Source organism: Tupaia chinensis, unplaced genomic scaffold (genome assembly GCF_000334495.1).
Source record: "Tupaia chinensis unplaced genomic scaffold, TupChi_1.0 Scaffold000404_1, whole genome shotgun sequence".
Lineage (NCBI taxonomy): Eukaryota > Metazoa > Chordata > Mammalia > Scandentia > Tupaiidae > Tupaia > Tupaia belangeri.
Genome location: NW_006159906.1, coordinates 201443 through 223642, shown reverse-complemented (window position 1 = coordinate 223642; position 22200 = coordinate 201443). Strand labels below are relative to the sequence as shown.

Here is a 22200-nt window from a genome sequence, read left to right as displayed (position 1 = left end):
TGTGACATTACATTTTTCCATGCTAAGTCTTCAGAATCTAGGATATGTTTGATATGAACAGCACGACTCAGTTTGGAGGACCACATTTCAAGTTCTCAGTAGTCACAAGGGGCTGGGCCTCAGAAATGGCATATAGTTGGGGCCAGCAGGTGTGCACTGGTTAAGGCACTGGATCCCACATGGCCAACCACAGTTTGAGTTCCAGACCTGGCTACTTGACAGTCATACCAGGCCTGTGTATATGTGTGCCCAAAATCCCAGGAGGAGAATGAAGGAGAAGGGATTGCAGCACAGCCATCCCCCCTAGGTGGAGCAGTGATTTCTCTTCCCCCTTCACTGTCTGTCTCTCTCCTCTCTGCGTGAGAGTGAAATTCAAATGTGCTTTCTGGATTGGAGAGAGCTCAGAGCTTTGGGGCTGGAAGAGGGTCTGGTGTGATCATGGGTTTGTCTGTGACAGGACCTAGAAACATGGAACAAAGACATCAGGCAAGAGGTGGCATTTGACTCCTTCATCCATCTTCACTCATCACAGCATTAGGGGGTCTGAGGGCCTTTTCTTTGTTATTGTGGTCAGCTCTTTCTGCTCCTGTCACTGTATTCTTTTGCTCCTGAAAACAGCTAAATTGTATCACCTGGTTGTGATTAAGGAGGAACAGTCTCTGCTGCTTCTCTCCTCTAAAGATGGGCTGCAGAAACAAATGGAAAACAGGTTAATGATCTAGAGCTGCTTTCCTGTGCTGACCGCGTCTTCTCAGTCTCTCAGTCACAGCTGCACAGTCTGCATTTGGCTCGTATTTTCTTTTCTTTTTCTCTTTTCCTTTCTTTCTTTTCTTTTCTTTTCATTTTTGCTATGGGGCACATGAGCTCACCGGAGAGACAGATTCAGAGAGGCAGGAAGCAATAAATCACTCCCCTGGGGGGTGGAGGGGTGGAGGGGATGGCCACACCGCAATCTTGTCTCCTCCATTCTCCTCTCAAGATTTGGGAACGCACCCACACGTGCCCATTTTAAGCCAGGAGAACTGTAGTCAACTACTTGGGAGTCCAGCAATGTAACCATTTCACCATCTGCTGGTCCCTTGGCTCACATTTCTGTCTCTCCAGGAAGGATTGCTGAATCACAAGGTCATTCGATGTTTTAGTTTTTTTTAACTAAGATTATTTTTTTCCTGAGAGAGAGGGAGAATGACATAGCCTTGACAGGTCTGGCCATGCTGCGGCCCTTCTCCAGTCTTCAAGCCACAGTCACAGGTGGGCCTTGAGTGTTCCGGCTGACCAGCGACGGAAACCAGCCTTCCCATATGGCTCCAGTATCAATACAGTGCTGAGGACTACATTTTTAGTTTTCTATTTTCACGTGAACACACCAACTTCCATTCCATTCCTATCGACAGCAGACACACTTCGCTTTCTCCACATCCTGTCTGCAGTTACTTTTGTCCCCTTGGCAGTGGCTGTTTTAACTGGGCTGAGGGAACAGCGCACTGTGGTTCTGACTGGCATTTCCCTGGTGGTTACTGACGCTGAGCATTTTTCCCCACAGGGCCTGAGTCTGCATCCATAATAAATGGTGCAGTCTGCTTAGAGCCGACTGAGGATGGATTGTTTTATTCCTAAGGGAGACTCCAGGTGCAGCCCTATACTGAGCTTGAGCCCGGCCTCCCCTAAACTGACCCTACTAGAGAGGGCACTGGGTCCTCAGTCCACGACCTCTCCCTCCTCACTGCCTAGGACTCCTCCACCTGAAACCAGAGCAGCCTCCTGGCTCCCAGTGCCCTTGAGCCCAGCAGTCATTCTCTCGTACTCTCCAGAACACAGATTTTGCCTCGCACCCATGGCTCCCTAGTACTCAAGGCCAAACTCTTGGAGCTGACTCCTAAGACCTGGAGGCCACTTAGCTGCCCCTGAAAACTGACACCTCTCAGTCCACCACACAGGCATGCCCTCCTCAACCAACTCACTGAAGATCACTAACTTCCCAGCCCTCTACTCACTGAGCTGAGCTCCCACAAATCATTCTCTCCAGGAAGCCCTCCTGGATGCCTTCATCAGGCTGGGTACTTCCTCTGGGCTCCCCCATTCAGCACCCAGCTCTAGTGTTTTAACTGCCACTTTCCCATTCATCTTGTTCATTACTGGCCTAGTCCTGCACTGGGCACAGAACAGGTGAATGAGCAAACAAGGGAGGAAGCCAGGGCTCAGGCTGAGCAACTTCTCTCAGGCCACTTAGCGCCTAATCACCAAGTGAATTGGAGCTTCTGCTATATCAGCCTGGAAATCCCACCACTATATGACCCAGCCTCCCTGGCAGGCCACACCACGTCCAAGAAAAGACTGCTTTTCTCTTGAGTGCCCAGAGATGGTGAGCAGCTGTCCCAAGATCACACAGTAAATCCTGGCCTCAGCTTCTCATCCTGGCAAACCTTATGAAATGCTGTCCCCAATTTCTGTATGATTATTTCCACGACCTCTCTGAGGTGGGTGCCAGGGTTAATCCCAATTCACAGTGGCCCTGAGGGGCTTAGCCATGAGCCCATGAGCCTAGGATAATCCCCTCCACAGCAGGTCCCCAGTCCTCTGCTCAGGCACCTGCTCCTCCCCCCCCTAGGCCATGGCTTCAGTCCTGCATCCTCAAAGGCCTAGCCAGCTCTTGTAAGCTGAGGTCCAGGTGGTACTGCTGTAGACCAGGTGTCGGGGTGGGCAGGAGTGTTGGTTGTCAGTGTGCTCACACATGCCACCATACTGGGGCACACATAGACAGGATGGGCACAAGACCCTGCCTACTTCGTCCCTCAGCACCGGGGACTGGCCAGCGGTCTGAGACTGGCTTCTGTATTTGCAGAAGGAGCTCAGGGCTCAGGGGCTGAGGTGGCTTCCTGGCAGGGTTTCTGACCCTGGGTCTGACATTGGATTTGACTTGGGTCCAGTTTGGTCTTCAGCACACACACTGTGTCCCTGTCTGGTTTTCCCCTCAGAGGCTACAAAGGTTTCAGGAAACCAAGAGAGGAGAGGAGCCAGGAGAAGCCAAGGGAGGTGAATGCAGAAAGGGGAGTCTCTATAGGAGAAGAGGCCATACTTCCTAGGAGGGCAGGAGTTCCCTTCCCAACCAGACCCATTCTCAGGTCCTGGCTTTCTCTCTCTGGGCTCAGGAATCAGTTCTTCAGGAACTTGACCAGATTGACTCCAGGTTAATGCCTTTCTGGGGGCTGAATTCCTGTGGAGACCCGAGCTGGGAGTATGATCTCTCTGTGACCTACCTGGACTTCTCTGCTTTCAGGGATAAGGTGGGAATGAGATACAAGCATGGACTTCAGAGTTGTATGGAGATTGAATTTATTAGGACAGGAAACCAGAAAAAACACATGGAGAAGAACAGTGCAGACAAGAAACACATATTGACATTCCCTGAATGCTTAAGATATGCTCACCTCTTTTTCTACCTCATCTTCTATTATGAAAGTGGAGAATTTATTTATTCAGTTATTTCTGGTCTCTATATATTCTTTGGGAATGTGAGGGGTCAGCAGACTTCCTCAGAAGCCTCCTCAGACATGGGCTGTGGAGGTGTGTGGTGACCACTTTTATCCTCCTTTGGCCGCTAAAATATGTTTTATCACTAGTGACTTGCTCACCCTTCCTGCAAACCTAGGGCTTCTCCCCTGTGTGTGTCCTCTGGTGAGTGATGAGGTTTGACTGCTGGCTAAAGCCCCGCCCACACTCCCTGCAGACATAGGGCTTCTCCCCTGTGTGTGTCCTCTGGTGAATGATGAGATGTGACTGACGGCTAAAGCCCCGCCCACACTCCCTGCAGACATAGGGCTTCTCCCCTGTGTGTGTCCTCTGGTGAATGATGAGATGTGACTGACGGCTAAAGCCCCGCCCACACTCCCTGCAGACATAGGGCTTCTCCCCTGTGTGTGTCCTCTGGTGAATGATGAGATGTGACTGACGGCTAAAGCCCCGCCCACACTCCCTGCAGACATAGGGCTTCTCCCCTGTGTGTGTCCTCTGGTGAATGATGAGATGTGACTGACGGCTAAAGCCCCGCCCACACTCCCTGCAGACATAGGGCTTCTCCCCTGTGTGTGTCCTCTGGTGAATGATGAGGTGTGACTGCTGGCTAAAGCCCCGCCCACACTCCCTGCAGACATAGGGCTTCTCCCCTGTGTGTGTCCTCTGGTGAATGATGAGGTGTGACTGCTGGCTAAAGCCCCGCCCACACTCCCTGCAGACATAGGGCTTCTCTCTACCGGCATTTGACTTATTGATGAGGCCTTGCCCACACTCTCCATACTTGACACCGGCAATTCTTGAGCTTCCTACTCTCACAAGTAATTTACCTGTGTCCTCAGCACCTACTTTCTGGTCTGTTCTTTGCCCTGTCATTCTCTCACCCTCTCTAGCATTCTCCATTTGTCCTTTGCATGGGCTGCAAAAGGTCCTAGACATTGTCCTCTGCCTTGTCCTTTCTTGGGAGGGTTTGGACCTTTCTTTAACCTTTTCATAATCAGCTTTGTCACTGCAGTGCTGTGGATCAGAATGATGCTGCTCCTGGTTCTCATTCCCCGGATGGGTATGCTCTGGTTGGAGGTGTTTTCTTGCAGATGTTCTCAGGGACCTCTGACAGGAGTGATTGTGTTCCACATGTTGATTGAGGAATTTCTGACTGGAGAAGGCCAGAGAGCATGAGAGACATGGATGGATCTCTGGTCGTGGTTCTGCTGAAAGAGGATGTTCTTGGTCAGGATGGATGAACAGAAAGCTATCTGGGCTACTGCCCTGCTGTGGGGTAAGGCTGCCTCACAAGTCATTCCTTGTGTATTCACAACGCAAGCTGTCTTCCACCCATAGTTCCTCTATACTCTATTTTTCTTTGCTATTGGCCAGACTAGTGAACTTCAAGTTGCATCAGAGGCAGCTTCACTCCTCACAGAGGGGCACCCACAGTGACTTCCCTGGGCACCACCTGTGTCTCGGCACACTCTCATACCTTCCCAGCACATCCTCTGCCACCTCCTCCCCTCACTGATCCTGGGGACTTTCATGATGCAGCGTCTACAGCTATTGTATTCTATTGGGATATGACCACTTTTTTTTTTTTTAATGAGAGAGAGATTTTTGCTATACAGGTATGCACTCACCAGAAAGACACAGACAGAAAGTGTGAAATCACCTCCTAAGTGGATGATCATGCTGCAATCCCTTACCCTCCATTCTCTTTTCAGGATCTTGGGCATGCATGCACACACACCCAACGTGAGGTTTAAGTCACAGGGTCCGGGACTCAAACCATGGTTGATTATGTGGGAGTCCAGCAAAGTAACCATTACACCATCTGCTAGTCCCAAGGGTATGACCACTCTTAATGGCTTAGGTGGAATGGTCCTTAGCAACCCTTCCTCTGAGGGGAAGGGATCCTATTGTATTAAGTTAGGAGCCATTCAACCTGGAGATCCATGAGTATGGATGGCAGTGTGGAATAGGGGTTAAGAAGAGAACATGCAGATCTAGCAGGTGGCATAGTGGTTGAGGCACTGGACTCCCATATGGCCAACTGGAGTTTGAGTCCCAGACCCACCAGCTTGACAATCATGCCAGTTGCAAAATCCCAAGATGAGAATGAAGAGACTTCAGTGTGGCCATCCTCCTTGGGGGGTGATTTTTCATTTTCCCTCTAACTGTCTCTCTCTCTCTCTCCTCTTTAGTGAACACCCTTGGCACACGTGGAATGGCAAAAAAACTTAAGAAAAGAAAAAAAGAGAGAGAGCATATGCAAGGTAATCTGATTTTATGAATCTCACTCTGAAACATATTAAACTGAGGACCTGGGACAAGATAGAATGACCCAGTTCCCACCAACTAAAGGATGTTGGCTGCTGCTGCCCAAGAAGGGCTGGATTTCCTTCTCTCTCAGTGTTCCATGATCAGAACACAACAATATGTCCATCCTCATGTGTTCATATGTGATTAATTTCATCCAGTTTTTGTTCATTTCAAATCAAATAGAAAGTCCCATTTCAAAATACATCCCTCATTGGACTTTTACCTCCCTGATTCCACCTGCATCTACCCTACTGTCCTTTCTCACCTGGAGATAAAAGTAGCCTCAGAGAGGATGACCCATGACAGTTCATTTTCCAAAAATCAGCAAAGGCCTCATCTTATAACAAAGAACTGGATGCTCCAAGGTTGTTTCCATCTCACTCAGAAAAAAATGAATGTCTTTGCAACAACCTTCAGCCCTGTGTTGCCAGGCTTCTGTGGGTCTCTCTACCTCTGGCTGCCTACTCTGCTTCCTCACCTGAGTGCCTCTAGCACTTCCTTACCTCGTGGCCATCATTTGAGCTGCTCCTTCTGCCTAGAATCCTTTGTCTTCAGATATCTGAGTCTCTGAATGTCAACTCTTGAGGGGTACCTTCTTGGATCATCCTCTGCCACATACCCTTCCTTCCTGTGATCCCTGGGCACTTTGCTGGGTCTGTTTTCCTCAAAGCTAATCTCTGGAACCATGCACAGGCCAATATGTGTGCTTGTGCTTTTCTTGTCTGTGTTGGTTGCTCAAGAGCAGTTGTGCCGATCATGTGGTTCCACCAGGATTGCCAGTTTCTGAGCCATAGTCTGGCACAGGGTAGAAATTCACATGACAGGTAACCGAAATAGTGAGTGAATAAGTGAATATGATGACACATACATGTTGCTTAGAAATATGGAGGAAATTAAGGATAAACAACTAAAACCACCAGAAGACTCTGCCTTAGGAGAGAGCTGAGAGTTTAAGAGCTTATTATTATTATTACTTTACCTCTAAGCCTTTCAGCACTATATTCTGTGATATACATTGTACATGAAGCACTTAAAAATAAAATCAGAAAATGAAAAATATAGCACTTGTTCCTCATAGTTAAGGGCTTGTGGAATTAATCCTTCATGTTGGAAACATCTGATTTGAAATTTTACTGACTTTACATGAGTTTTAATCTATGTTGAGGCATGAACATTCCCAAGGAGAAGTCCTCCATCTATGTTCTTATAGATAATCACAGTGGTGCTCACCTCTCCTTGCCACAAGCTCTTTCTTCCACTTGCTGCCCCACTTGATGCCCAGCTCCTGGCCGTACTCCTCCCCATACCACACCAGCAGCTCACAGCCTGGCCTGATGACCCGACAGGTCCGGTAGAAGATCTGTCTGTGGTACTGAAAGGCCACCAGGTTCTGCTCCTCGTCATCCCGGGCACAGTTTACATACCTTGGTTGGGCAGCAAAGGTAAGGGAAACAATGGGCAGTGAGGTTCCACTATCCTGCAGGTCCATGTCTATTGTACATCTGGTGGTCAAGACCTCTCTGCTAGGGTGCTACTCCACAGCTCCCATGCCCCAACTACTCAAGAGCCTTGTGTTCATACCTAAGTTTCTTATAATTTATATTTTATTTTATTTGCCAGAGAGCTTACCAGAAAGAGACAGAAAGACACAGACAAAGGGAGAGTAAGAAAGCACCCCTGACTGAGTAATGATCACATCACAATCCCTTCTCCTCCATTTATCCATCTTGTCATATTTTGGGCAAACACATGCACTGGCTTGTCTCTCAGGCTATCAGGGCTTAGACTCAAACCATGGTTGGCCTCGAGGGATCTGGTTTCCCTTAACCACCAGGCTATAGGGTTGTTCCCTTACCTAAAACCCTCTCTCACAATGTCCTATGAATTCCAGTCTCCAAGTTCTGGTCATGGTGCTCATCCTGTCTACAGTGCTTCCCTTCCCTCCTTGCCTAATTAACCACATTCCAAAGCTCAATTCCAGACACACCTACACCTTAATTGTTACTTTCTCTAAACTCCAAATTAATTTCTGTTTTATGTTTCAGTATGTGGTCATGGCATCTGTGTCTGGATAGGCACACATCAATCTGTACTCTGCCAAAGTCTATCTTTGGAAAGGCCTTTCACTAATCTCCCGAAGATTTAGCCTGGTGCCATTTACCTGCCTCCCCCAGGTTCCTGTAAAAACCTGGAGATCTCAATATCTTAGCATAATAACACAATAGCATGATAAATGATCATTTATTCATAATTCATAGCCCTTTACAGAAGGGGCTAGGACCTGCAGCCCAGAGGCCTGGGACCGCCCTGCAGCTTACTTTGTAGGCCTCATAACCTAGTTTAATTTCACTGAGGCTTGGAAGATTTTCTGGGTTCACAGATTAAAGGTTCCTTATTTTAGGTGGCCTTGGTATTTTATACTTCTCAGAACAGGACAACTGGAGTGAAATATTCCTATAATCAAATTTTTCCTGTCTATCTGCAGTACATCCTCCACACACATGGGCTATAAAATATGTCCAAGTGATAAAGTCTGTTTTCTAAACTAGAACATAGTAAGTGCTGAAGAAAAGCTGACTGAGATCAATGAAAGTGTGAACCCAGCGTCCCCAGTAAATTTAGGCTCCATGGGGTTTAACCAATTGCCCTAATTTGGCTAGCATAGAGATTTTTGATGTTTTGATAAAAAATAAACTAATGTTTATGTTTTTATCATTTTTTCCCTAAACTGTGATCACATAAATGAGAATTGTATAAACAAAAGGGAGAACAGACAATGTAAAAGTTGTCAAGGGAGGCATAGCAAGAAGGAAAGGAACCTGGGCTTGTAAGACACGAAGGTCCTTCTCTAGAACTGGCAATGTATCGGTCTTACCTCATCCAGTTGGCCCAAGATTCATCCTTTCCATCCACATACTCATAACAGTTTCTCCCCTTGGTGATCTAAGTTTTATAAAAATAAGGTAAAATCTTCTGGGTGGGGAGGGCAGCAATAAGGAAAACTACTCTTTCATCATCAAGGATCTTTGATCCTGCATGGATCCCACCACCAGTTATGACTTGGTATGCACCTTAGTCATCCTCTTCCCACCTGAGTAGATTTGTCCAACCAGCAGAGCAGAGGCCCCACAGAAAGAAGGATGTGCTCCTCTATCTTTCTCTTTTTTTTTTTTAATTTTTTTTTTTTGGAGAGATTTTCACTGTAGGGCGCATGCGCTCGCCAGACAGACAGAGAGAGACATAGAGACAGAAAGCGAGAAATCACCCCCCAGGGGGGATGGTCACGCCGCAATCCCTTCTCCTCCATTCTCCTCTCGGGATCTTGGGCACGCACGCACACGCGCCCGGCGTGAGTTTTAAGCCACCGGGTCCGGGACACGAACCGCGGTCGACTACGTGGGAGTCCAGCGACATAGCCATTACGCTAACTGCTGGTTCCTCTGCTCCTCTATCTTTGATTATTGTGCTCCCACTTACCATGTGACCTGTACATAGAGCTCCAATCTCAGGCAAAGACCATTAAGCACACAGAGCTAACCATGTTATCCTATCCCTGCCACGTGTAGAAAATAATATCAACCAAAGGCACAGAAGGGAGATGGGAAGCCAGAAGGCAGGGGAAAGGTCAGCATTTCTCACCAGCCAGGAGTAGCCACTGTTGGCTGCCTCTTCATCTTCTGTGATCTGTCCCTCATAGGGACCAAAGTGCAGACCCAAGGGCAGATCAGTTGCTGCATTCCAGACTCCAAGCCCAGCCTCAGGGATGCCTGATGGTGCAATTCTCAGCCCAGGGGGTAGACTGAGGACTGAGCGGTTGAGACTCCCCTTGTCCACTGCACTGTCCTTTACGAATATTGGGGGCCCATGAGCAGAACAGCTGTCAATGAAGAAGTTCTGACACTTCTCACAATCTGGAGGCAAGAGCAGCAGAAATTAGAAAAAGTCTGTATTGTGTTTCTGAATATAAAGAGCTTCAGAAAGGGCCCAGCACTCACATCAGCTAGCTTGGATCCCATACTCAAAGTTACTGTAATGAGAGAATGATTTGGAGGCCAAACTATGACACAAAATGATTGTCCCCAGACACAACAGCCTTCTGCATGAGTGGATCTAGAGGGTGACTTACACAAGTAGTCATCATCCTGGGGCTCGTGGACCTCTTTGTATGTACCACACTTTCTTTCTCGCAGGCTATACATCTTTACTTTGGTCTCCTTTCTCCTAACTTCTAAGTTGGAGAAGAGTGAGTGAGTTAATTTGAGAGTCTGCAATCTGAGCATTCATTCCTGTTTCATCAGAAAATATAAATCTTCTACCATCCAGTTATCATCTAACCTTCAACATACTCTGTGCCCCCTTCTCCATTTTAATTACTGGTTCAGAGAGACTAAGACTCCACACCCACAGTAACTACAAAGGGCTGATTTACTTTTGGGTTCTGGCTTCCCTCGATATCAGGTTTAACCTCCTAATCTTTCTACTTATAAAATGGTTCATTCATGCACTTATTCTTTCAGAATATATTTCTCTTTTTTTTCTCGTTTTTTTTGGGGGAGAGAGGTTTTTGCTATAGGGCACGTGCGCTCGCCAGACAGACAGAGAGAGACAGAGAGACAGAAAGCGAGAAATCACCCCCCAGGAGGGATGGCCACGCCGCAATCCCTTCTCCTCCATTCTCTTCTCGGGATCTTAGGCATGCACGCACACGCACTCGGCAGAATATATTTCTTGAAGGCACCTTACATGTTACCATTGAGCAAGGCCTGGACATACAGTACTAAGAAGTATGGTCTTTGTGATCACAGGTAGATTTACTGGATTTATCAAACTGTTTATATTTTATTTAATGCTCTCAAAAACTCTATGATCTATGTGCCCTTAACCACATTTTATAGATTTGCATTTAGGAGGTCAGAGAAATCCTAAAATTTGCCAAAACCCCCAGTTCTTCTATATGGATTATAATTCAGCTGTATGATGTCCCTATTCAGGGTTCCTGGTGTCAGCTCAGTCCAGGGTAAGCCCAGCTCTGTCCAAGGTTCACCTACATATCTAAATTGTACTGACCAACATTTTTAGAGGACCTGAGGGGATGAGCATCCCAAAATTATTTTCTCTTACCCAATGTCTGTCTAGAGAGCTGTCCAGAGGTGGTTGTTTCTCCAGGAGGAAATGCTGGTTTCTGGTCCTTCTCTGAGTTGCTTGTGTTCAATAAATTTACCGCTCCTGACAGTTCCTGAAAAATAGATTTTTTTTTTTGGAGAGGTTTTTGCTATAGGGCATGTGCGCTCGCCAGGCAGACAGAGAGAGACATAGAGACAGACAGCGAGAAATCACCCCCCAGGGGGGATGGTCATGCCGCAATCCCTTCTCCTCCATTCTCCTCTCAGGATCTTGGGCACGCACGCACACGCGCCCGGCGTGAGTTTTAAGCCACTGGGTCTAGGATGTGAACCGCGGTCGACTACGTGGGAGTTCAGTGACATAGCCATTACGCTAACTGCTGGTTCCCGAAAAATAGATTTTTTAAAAAAGGAATGGCAGCTTGGACATTCCCTTTAACGGTAATAGCCACATATTTTTTTAATGTATTTTTTTAGTTTTCTGGGTCGTGTAATGTGTTTGCACATGCATGACTTTAGTTAATGTTTCAGTGACCCTTGGAAATACCTGCAGTGTCTGAATACTAGAGCGAGTAGGAAGGCCCCAAATGTGTAGGAAATCCAGCATTAAAAGCCATTCCAAAAGGTCTTTTCCTTCATCTGTCTCTGAAATATTTTTCTAGCTAATTGAGTCAGGGAGGGAGAATCTTGGAATGAAAAGATGGAGAATCAACCAGAACTTTGAAAGAAGGGGGTAAGGGTTTATAGGGACAGAGATGGAAAAGAGATTGCAGTGTAACAACTAGTAGCGTTTTTTTGGAATGGAAAATATATTATAGAAAGCACACAAGAGACAAAACAAATCTGTGAAATAAGAGGACAGAGAAATGGGATTTAGAAGAGAAGAAAGAAATTATTTATATAAATATACCTAGATGACCAAGAAGGTGATGCAGAAAGATACAAATTGGCACATGCTGTAAAGAATATTTGACTCTGGGATTAGATCAACTGATTCTTGTACCAATTCTGCTTGAATACAATGTACCATTGGCTAACTGTCTTCAGTTTTATCCATAAATTAACATAAATGCTAACTCTTTTTTCTTTCTTTTTTCATACTTTTTTGTTTTATTTGTAAACATTTTAGTATAAAACATTGTTTCATTTAAAAATGTACATGATAATTCCTATCGTTTTAGGGAACTTGAAATTTAATAATGTTTGCCAAAGTATTTTGTAGGCTGTTGAATGCAGAGCAAACATGAGATCAATAATTTCTCTCAAGGGCCAGTAGGTGGCAGGGTGGCTAAGGTGCTGGACTCCGACCTAGCAGAACAGGATTGTAGACCTGGACCTTGCTGCTTCAAAATCAGGCCAGGAGTATGTGTTCATGCCCCAAATCTAGAGGGGGAATGTAGGAGAGGGGATTGCAGTGTGGCCATCTCTTTAGTAGATGATTTCTCACTTTCCGTTTCACTGTCTCTCTTTGATGAGAGCACACTCTATGGAAAAAAAAAAATCTCTCATAGCGGGACATCATTTTACCCCCTCAACCATCTATACAGTTCAACTTTAACTAAAAGATACTCTCTTTAGCATGCCTTGATGCTGTTATTTTTAGGTTAACTCATCAACTCAGAATCACCTATTCAGAAAATGCTCAGGTTCCTCAGAGACCCTGAAGTGGGCCTGAGACCTGCAAAGAATCAGATTTGAGCCAGATACTTGTTTTTTTGGAGAGGTTTTTTTTGTTTGTTTGTTTTTGTTTTTGTTTTTTTGTTATAGGGAGCTTGTGCTCACCGGAAAGGCAGAGGGAGTCAGAGAGACAGAAAGTGAGAAGTCAACCCCCAGGTTCTTAAAGAGTCAGGCATGTAGTAGGCTAAGTAGGGATTCCACACCATCTACCTAAGTAGATCCCAGAAGAAGTCATTATTTCATTATTTCCTCCTACAAGAATGACCATTTAAAATCAGTTTAAGAAGGATACAATCATTTTTCATAGACTTTACATATAAAAAGTCCTAAGTCACTTTCTTATTTATCATCAAACCTGAAACTCCTCAGGGCTAGAGACTGCTTTCTTTCATCAGAATTGGACCCATCTGAAGGTAGGAACTCTGTCTCCTTTTTCATCTGGGACCAACCATAGTACAAATTGCCTGTGTATTTGTAATCCTCCCTTAGAGTGTCTTAGAGCATCTCTCAGTTTATTATTGAGAGAACTGAGGTTGAAATAATTAGATGAGTGACATAAAGATGTATGGATAAACCAGCATATGCTTCATAGAACTGCAAAAGCTGTAATAAGCTTGTAAGTGTTTTAGAAAAGGAGTTTTGGGGAGCAGCAGTATAGTCAACGATGGTTCGAGTTCCAGACCTGGTGGCTCAAACTCACACTGGGCGCATGTGCGTGCATGCCCAAGATCCTGAGAGGAGAATGGAGGAAAAGGGATTGTGGAGTGGCCATCCCCCCTGAGGGGTGATTTCTCGCTTTTTGTCTCTCTGTCTCTTTCGGGCGAGCACACGCACCCTATAGCAAAAGCCTCTCAAAAAAAAAAAAGTTGTTTCAAAGCCCGAGGGCCAGCATGTGTTGTGGTGGTTAAGGCACCTAATCCCACATAGGTGACTGCATGGTTTGAGTCTGGAATCCAGCAGCTTGAAAAACATGTTGTGTGTGTGGCGTGTGTGTGTGTGTGTGTGTGCGGCCCCCCAAAATCCCGAGGAGCTTACATAAGGCCATCCCCCTGGTGGGGGTAATTTCTCACTTTCTCTCTCACGGTCTCTGTTTCTCTATGAATGCATGTGCCCTATAGCACAAAAACCCCTAAAAAAAAAAAAAAAAAAAAAGGAAGAAAGAAAAGAAAAGAAAAAGAAAAGGAGTTTTGCATTACATGGCATCTGCATTGACTGTGATCAAAGTCATCAAAGTCATGTAAATGGACATTGTTGCATCTCACTTTCCTCATGGACAAAATGGCTATAATTATAAGGCCTACTTCACAGGGTTGTGGTAAGGTTTAAGTGAATTTATTTATGTCAAATCCTTAAACTAAAGTCTGAAATACTGCAGAAATAAAACACTGGCAGTGATTCTTGTTACTGTTCTTATTAATTATTATAAGTTAACTATCATAAGGTGATGATGCCAGATAGTGCGAAAGAGATCAGGAAAGGAAGGCAGGAGTTCTTAAGATGCTCTGCTCATTCTCTTTCTCTTACCTGTGTTTGTATCCAGGAGAAAGATTTTCTCAACAGGATTTTGAACATACTCACCTTCTGGTATTTCTTCTCTTCTACTCTGAGGGTGACCCGAGGATGTTTGACTAAAAGGTGATGAGAGATCAGTGTTTTGATAGATCAGTGTTTCCACAATCAAGAGGTGATCATTAATATAGTGTATTGTGAACCAGAGTGTGACTATTTCAAGTATTCTCCAACAGCAATTTGAAAATGTTTTCTGAAGTATCATTAAAACCTATACATCAGGTACCAGCAGTTAGCGTAATGGCTATGTCGCTGGACTCCCATGTAGTCGACCGGGGTTCGAGTCCTGGACCCGGTGGCTTAAACTCACGCCGGGCGCATGTGTGTGCGTGCCCAAGATCCCGAGAGGAGAATGGAGGAGAAGGGGTTGCGGCGTGGCCATCCCCCCTGGGGGGTGATTTCCTGCTTTCTGTCTCTCTGTCTCTCTCTGTCTGTCTGGCGAGCGCATGCACCCTATAGCAAAAACCTCTCAAAAAAAAAAAAAACCTATACATCAGTTAAGAGCATTATTAGTTTTCTTAAAATAATTTTTAAATAGGTAAAATATGATCTGTGATTTATCATATGGCCATATGGTGCCTGTTACATTTATTTAAAATATAAATTGGTGATGGCCATCAGATAGTGTAATGGTTACATTGCTGGACTCCCACATGACTGACTGCGATTCAAGTCCCAGACCTGGTGGCTTGAAAATCATATCAGGTGCATATGCGTGCATGCCCAAAATCCTGAGAAGAGAATGGAGGAGAAGGGATTGCAGTGTGGCCATCCCCCATGGGGGATTTTTCTCACTTTCCCTCTCACTGTCTCTGTCTCTCTCTCTCTCCCACTGAGCACATACTCCCTAAGGCAAAAAACTCTTGAAAAAATAAAATAAATTGGACTTACATGGTAAAAACACTCAACCAACTAGAAACAGAATGAAATTATTCTAACATAATGAAGCTCATGTACAATAAGCCCACAGATAACATCATATTTACTGCTGAAAAACTCAAAGGTTTTTCTCTAAGTTCAGGAACAGGCAAGGATTTTCTCTCTCACTACTCTTATTCACCCTAGTACTGGAAGTCTTAGAACAATTAGGCAAGAAAAATAAATTTTAAAAAATCCAAATGGGAAAGGAGGAATTCAAATTATCTCTATTCTCACATGACATGAGTTTATATATTAAAAAACACAAATATTACACTCCCGTGCAATCTGTTAGAACTAATCATTTAATTTAACAAAATTTAGAATATAAGTTAACATTCAGAAATCAGTTGTGTATCTCTCTACACACAACAAAAGACGACCCAAAAAGGAATTAAGGAAAAGATCTATAATAGCAGAGACCAGCAGTTAGCATAATGGCTACGTCGCTGGACTCCCACATAGTCGACCGCCGTTCGAGTCCCGGACCCTGTGGCTTAAACTCACGTGCGTGCCCAAGAGCCCGAGAGGAGAATGGAGGAGAAGGGATTGCGATGTGGCCATCGCCCCTGGGAGGTGATTTCTTACTTTCTGTCTCCCTGTTTCTCTCTGTCTTTCTAACAAGCACACATACTCTATAGCAAAAACTTCTCCAAAAAAAAAAAAAGAAGATCTATAACAGCATAAAAAAGAATAAAGTATTTAGGAATAATCTTATCCAAAGAGACAAAAGACTTAAACACTAAAATACAAACATTGCTGAAAGAAATTAAAGTCAAGTAAATGGAAAGGCATCTTTTGTTCATGGATTGGAAGATGGAATATTATTAAAGTTTTGACACTACCCAAAATGATCTACAGATTTAATGTCATCTCTATCACAACTTGACTATTTTGCCAAAAACAGAAGAAAAAAAAAAAGTAAAAACGTACGTGACAAAAAAAAAAAAAAAAAAAAACAAAAAACAAAAATCAAAAAACACCTTGGGACCAGCAGTTAGCGTAATATCCTTCTGGAAGCTAGAAAGGAAATAACAGCAATATTCTGTTAAGTCTGGAAATAGGCTGAGATGAGAAAAGCCAGCTTGCTTTCGTGATTGTTTTCTGCAGCACCCTAAAAAAGCATTTTTAAAAGAACGTGACATCTCTCATTGTGTGTGAATTCATGAGCTTTGTAATATCTTTTTCCCATGGAGTACTAGCTTTGGTTGACCTTAAAAAAAAAAAGTATGTGACATCTCAAAGGTACCAGTATAGTTGAAAGACTCTTGATAAAGAGCAATGTTGTATGCCTCATACTTCTTGATTTCAAAACATATTACTCAGTTATAATAATCAAAACAGTGTGGGACTGGCATAAAGACATGTATATAGATTGACGAAACAGGAGGAAATAAGCACTTGCATATGTGGTGAAATGATTTATTGACAAGGGAGCCATAAGTTTATATACATGAAGCTGTCTGTGGTCAATGACATGCAGAAAAGTTCAGGGAAACTGAACAGTTCTCACAAACACTCCCAGAAGCAAGACAAAAAATCAGGTTCATTTGGGTAAGAGGGTCAGTGGTGTGATCAAATATACATAAATAAGTCATGTATTTGTTTATAATATGTTAACCATTTCCTATTATCAGAGCTTTAGTCCAATAAGAAAACTATTATGAGACTGACGTTAGAAAGCCATTTGGTGAATTTACAGTTTATTTAAGGTTTCTTTAATTGCCTTTGATTAATTAAAAAGATTTACCTTATTCATTTTTAGAAAACCAAAGTAGTATCTTTTAAACATATAGAGATTTCTGGAGAAAGATATTGAAAAATCTGTACATTCATCACTATTCAGTCCCATCCCAACATTCTGCCACAATTACTTCAGATCTTTTTCGTCCTGTGTCACAAGTCACAAAGAAAAACACACCAAGCCACCTGCCAGTTCTTCCTCATTCTCTTGTGATGTTAACTGTCCAAATTTTGGTATTTTATAATCACATTCAGATGTTTAAACCCTTACTATCATATCCATAACTATGTAATTATTTTATGTATGTTAAATTTTACGTGGATAACCACTGACTATATACTGAATACTCTTTTGCATCTTGCTTGATTGGTGAACTTTTGTTTTTTTGAGGAAACACTGTTTTCTTTCTTAACCCCTGAGATGTAGGTGAGACCTAAACCCAGGCAGGTTTCAGGGAGTCACCCCTTAATCCTCCTGGCCCCTCACCTTGCTGCCTAGGTGTCCATTCTTCATCAGAATCCTCAGCATCATCCATGTGAGGTTTGACCGCCAGCTTTCGGTGACACATAAAAGCTGGTCGAGGGGCTCTGAGACCTGGAAAGAAGGAAAGTGTTAGTCCTAGAAGGAAAGATCTGGAAGTGGAACAAGGAGCAATGGCACTGGAAAGTATCGCAGAGCCAGTGTGATGCCGTTAGATCTGCCTGGAACGTCTCCAACAAGATCAAGATGTGAGTTCTGCTCTCAGACCCACATTGACAGAAAAGAAAATTTCCCTCTAGATTTCTGTCCATACAGCAGAGTACTGTGGGCAGATCCAGCCACCAAAGAGAGAGCCCCAATAACACAGAGCCTGAAGACTGTTGTGTCTCAGGCTTCTCGTACCTATAGCAATCAGTGTGGTATAGTTCCTTTTGACATTCCTATAGCGGATTTTCTCCCACTCTCCCATTTGTGCCCATTCTTCCTTGGAGAAGTATACGGAAATGTCTTTGAAAGCGTCTTTGACCTAGCAAAAATAGAGAACATAACCGATTCCATTAATTATTTCCTAGTGCCCGTCAGGACATGGAGGAGCTGGGCCTTTGCCTTCACCCTGGGTATAGAGCTTAGCCTGGGGCTTCTGGCTAGTCTTTGTGAAACCAAAATAGACTCCTACTCCCTCGCTTCCCAGGTTGTGTCCTGTTTAACTGGGCAAACTGCACATCTCCCTAGCTCTTTCCTGACCCAGAGCAATTGCTGATGCTAGTGTCCTTTTCTTCTCCATGTCCAGGACAGGACCAGCCACCCCTTTCCATGCACATTCAGACAGGGTCACCCAGGAGTCCGCACCCCTGCAGAGACTAGCTCCTCGCCACTAGGTCGCCCTCTCATCCTTACTACAGACCATGCTGGGAGCCTGAGCTCACCTTCCCCCACCCCCTCACCGTGGGCTTCCACTCTGTCCTCCCTGCATCTCCTTCAGGGCTCTCCTCTGGGGACTTGTAGCGCCTCATAATGCTGGGAGCACCAGGCATCCACATGTAACTCCAGTTCTCCCAGGTTCAAGGCCAAGGGGCCTGTGAAAGAGAAGTGACTCAGAAAAGGTGACAGCCAGACCAATGCCGTCTCTGGCTTATCCAGTCGACTGGGGTATCCAGAGTGAAAATGTGAGGACCCTAGGCAGGATTGGAGAACGCCAGGAGCATGGAGAGTGTTGGTGAGGTGGGAGGGTTGCAACCTGCTTGACAGGACACCTAGTGTGAGCTAGATTGTTTCTTGACCCCGTGTGCAGCTTGGCTCGAGGTGACAAAGGTGCTGCAGGTTGTGGCTGTGGGTGCTTGGGGCAGTCCTGAGGTGTGAGGGCCAGAGGAATCACGGTGAGACCGGAGTCCCCGTCCCCCTGGGGAAAACCAGGGCAGGCTGATGAGTAGGGTCTATTCCAGCAAGAGGAAATGAGTGTCTCTTTCCTTTTCTTTCTTTTCCTCTTTTTTTTTTTTTTTTTGGTAGGTTTTGCCATAGGGCACCTGTAATCACCAGAGAGAGGAGAGAGGGAAAGTGAGCAATCACCCCTTAAGGGGGTGGCCATGACTAAGTCCCTTCTTTCTCCTCTCTGACGGGTTACCAACGCAAACGTGCCCAGCAGGTGGTTCTCAAGCCGTGGGGACCCTGAGGGCTGTCGCCCATGTGGATCCAGCGCTTTAACCAGCACGCCACTGCTGGCCCGGAAATGAGCATTTCTGTAGAGGGGGTTTGGGAACCCCACCTGGAGATTGTGAAAAACCTGGAGTAAAGCAATGTTCTCCATAAGGGGGGTGGTCTCTCAGGCTGAGGATTTGGGGGCTCCAGGGTCGGGGATGCGGGGGCCCTCCTAAAGGGATGTCAGATGTCTCAGGCTGAGGAACCAGGTTTCTCAGGAAGAGATCAGGGTTCTCTCAGCCGAGGAACTTTGGGATTCCGCAGACTGAAAGTATTGGGGTTTCTCGGGACCAGACACGGGGTGGGGGTCTTTCAGGCTGAGAGAGTTGGCGAGCTCGAGGGGAAAGGATTTTCATTAGGTTAGGGAGCTTTGGCGGCCTTGGGATGAGAACATTTGGAATCCTTGAAGCAGGGAAAACATAGGGTCTCTCGGGCTAGGATTTGGGGTTCTCGAGGGGCTTTGTGTTCTCTGACTTTGAGGGGTTTTCCTTGGGGGGTCGTTGAAGATAAGGGGTACTTTCCAGCGTCTCTGGGATCGGGGAAATGGGGCTCCGTGGGATCTTGAGTGTTTGTCAGTTGTCTGAGGAGAACTGGGGCTCCTCAGGCTCAAGGTTTTTGGGGCTCTAATCAGTAGGGCACTCCTCTGGGTGTGAGGGGGGCCTGAAGCCCGAGGGTTTGGGATTTCTTCAGGTCAGTGGGTAGGGGCCCCTCGAGGTGGCGTGACGTGGGGTCTCTTGATGCTGAGGAGATTTGGAGCGTCTCGGGATGAGGGGATCTGGGCTCTCTCAGGCTGAACTTTGAAGGCCTTGGGCTGAGGGCTGAGAAGGGCCTCGCGCGGCAGGGCAGAGGCCCACCGCGACCGTGTCGGTCTCCCCGGCGGCCCCTTGTGCTGTGCGCCCTGCACCGCGCGGCGCCCTCAGGAGGCGAGACCTGACTGAGCGCGAAGCACCTGCGGGGAGGGCTCTAATAGGCACCAACCGCCAATCAGCGCTGTGACCATAGTGGTCCCGCCAATCGGCGACGAGAAGAGACTGGAGGGGCGTGTCGTAGGCGGGGCCTGCCAGCCAGGGGCATTGCCAGGTGTTCCTACTTGCCTACCCCGGCGGTGGCGCTGGCGCAGGCGCAGTCTCCCGGTTTGCGCCCGCATTCCCGGGGGCTGGAAGTTGGTCCCTGGATGACTCTTTTCTGTGCGGTCCTGGAGCCCAGCGAGCTCGGGCCGAGGTCCGGACATTGGCGTCTCTCTGCCGCCCGTTCTGCTCACCGGGAGGGGGTCCTGGGGGTGCGGCCAGAAGGCAGGACGGGCAGCTGCCGTCACCGGGTCTGGCCCCAGGAGTCTGTTTTCATCTGCATTTTTGCAGAGGTTGAAATTCGTGCTGGGAAGTAAATCACGGACCAAGTCCACCTGGCACAGCCAAGAAGAGGTTCGCTGGCATCTCCTGCTACTTAGCCTCTTCCTGTGCTTTCTCCCACACCCCCACCCCACCCCCCCAGAAGTTTTTGCCTTAGGGTGCGTGGGCTTGCTGGAAAGAGACAGACAATTAGAGGTAAAGTGAGAAATCATAGGGGGGGATGGCCAGTCTGCAATCGCTCCTCCATTCTCCTCCTGGGATCTGAGACATGCACATGCCCTGCCCGGCGGGATTTTCAAGCCACAGAGTCCGACTGGAACTGCGGTCGGCCACGAGGGAGTCCAGCGATGTAATCCTTAAGCCATCTGCTCCCGCCCCCTTCGCCCCCCTTTGATGACTTAAGGAAAAGCTCCAGGTTACATCCCGGGGCCACAGAGATCCTGAGAGACTTATGGTCAGATGTATGGAGGGACCTAGCATCTCTCCCAGCCATAGCCTCAGGCCTTGGGAAGCGGGTAAGAATGACCAAGGTCAGCAGTGGGTCATGGGGCAGCATGCCTCGCCAGGGACCACATAGGAGCTCGCAGCTTTGACCAGAAGGGCCTGAGGTTCTGTCCTCCAAAGGTCTCAGCGAAGAGAGTGAGCAGGTTGGCCTGCTCTGCAGTTTGTAGGTCTTGGGTCTGGGGGAAGGAGGACCAAGTGACTGGCAGGCACTCCGTGGGATGGGAGGCAGGGCTTCCTGCGGCAGGCAGACCTGAGCTCCTGTCACAGCCACAGCCCCACTGGCCAAGGGACCTCAGGGTGGCAATTCACCTGCCCCCATAAGTCATCTGTGGACACTGGAACTTCCTCTCACATCAAGGTGGTTGTGATTGCAAAACCCACAGCACAGCGCGAGAAATCCAACCGCAGATGTGAATGTTACCATTAAATTGCAACCGTGATTCTCTTCCTATAAATGCCACATGACCCAGTGACGTCAAATGGAGGATGAGACCAGGTCTGGCTGACACTTCCTTGCAATGCTGCTTTCTCCCAGGAAGGGATTCTCCACCCAATTTCCTGCAGTCTCCATATAATCTATGGGATGTGCTTGAAAGCAGCCGGACTGTGGTCAGATGTGTGGAGGGACTTCCAGAAGGTGTTTCCTCTTCCAATCATAGACTCAGGGCATGGGAAACCAGTAGGGAAGAGTTCTGGGAGCTCAGCATTTCCCACAGAGAGAACCATGAGGCCCTCTGTCCTGAGTGAGGATAGACCCAGAGCAGCTAGACAGTATGGGACCTTGTGGCCTGCGGGCTCCAGGTTGGAAGGCCCAGTGCTCGGACATGTTTAGTCGAAGTTTCTTTTGTTGTTGGGTGTGTGTGTGGGTTTTTTTTTCCCCAGTTTTTACTGGTGCATTCGCATCCTCATTCATAAATATACAGATAAATAATACAGAAATTCACAAACTAGAACCACAAATGACACACAGTCCAACAACCTGTCCTCTTGTTTCTTTATGCCCTTCCTATGCCTTTATTATGCCTAGGTTTGGGGATAGCTAACTATCATGAATCTAAGTGACCTGTTAACTCCACACAAGTCATAAAGAGAACCGTGACAGTCCGACACTCCCCTTGTCACTGTGCCATGATGCGGCTCCTCCATAGCCACCTGGTGCTGCTAAAGGAAACACATTTCTGAAGATTTAGAGTAAAATATGCTGCAAAGAACGTATTTGTCCCTGACTCACGATTTTTTTTCTAAATGAAAAAACTGTAATAAAAGTGCATCTATTCAAGATTTAAAAAAAAACCCACATATTTGTCCTTAAATAACT

At 46.3% G+C, this 22200-nt stretch overlaps 1 protein-coding gene across 1 annotated transcript; it reads right to left on the bottom strand.

Moving 5' to 3' along the window:
* Positions 1–401: 401 nt before the first annotated feature.
* Positions 402–19960, bottom strand: LOC102496135 (histone-lysine N-methyltransferase PRDM9). Its single transcript, XM_027774135.1, has 12 exons — positions 19884–19960; positions 18279–18410; positions 17737–17860; positions 17341–17448; positions 14202–14251; positions 10945–11059; positions 9950–10051; positions 9463–9734; positions 8699–8766; positions 7054–7247; positions 4251–4721; positions 402–460 (listed from the first exon to the last, which is right to left on the bottom strand). Exons 2-12 carry the CDS (start codon positions 18372–18374, stop codon positions 402–404), a joined length of 1659 nt encoding a protein of 552 aa, XP_027629936.1. The 5' UTR covers positions 18375–18410; positions 19884–19960.
* Positions 19961–22200: the final 2240 nt, after the last annotated feature.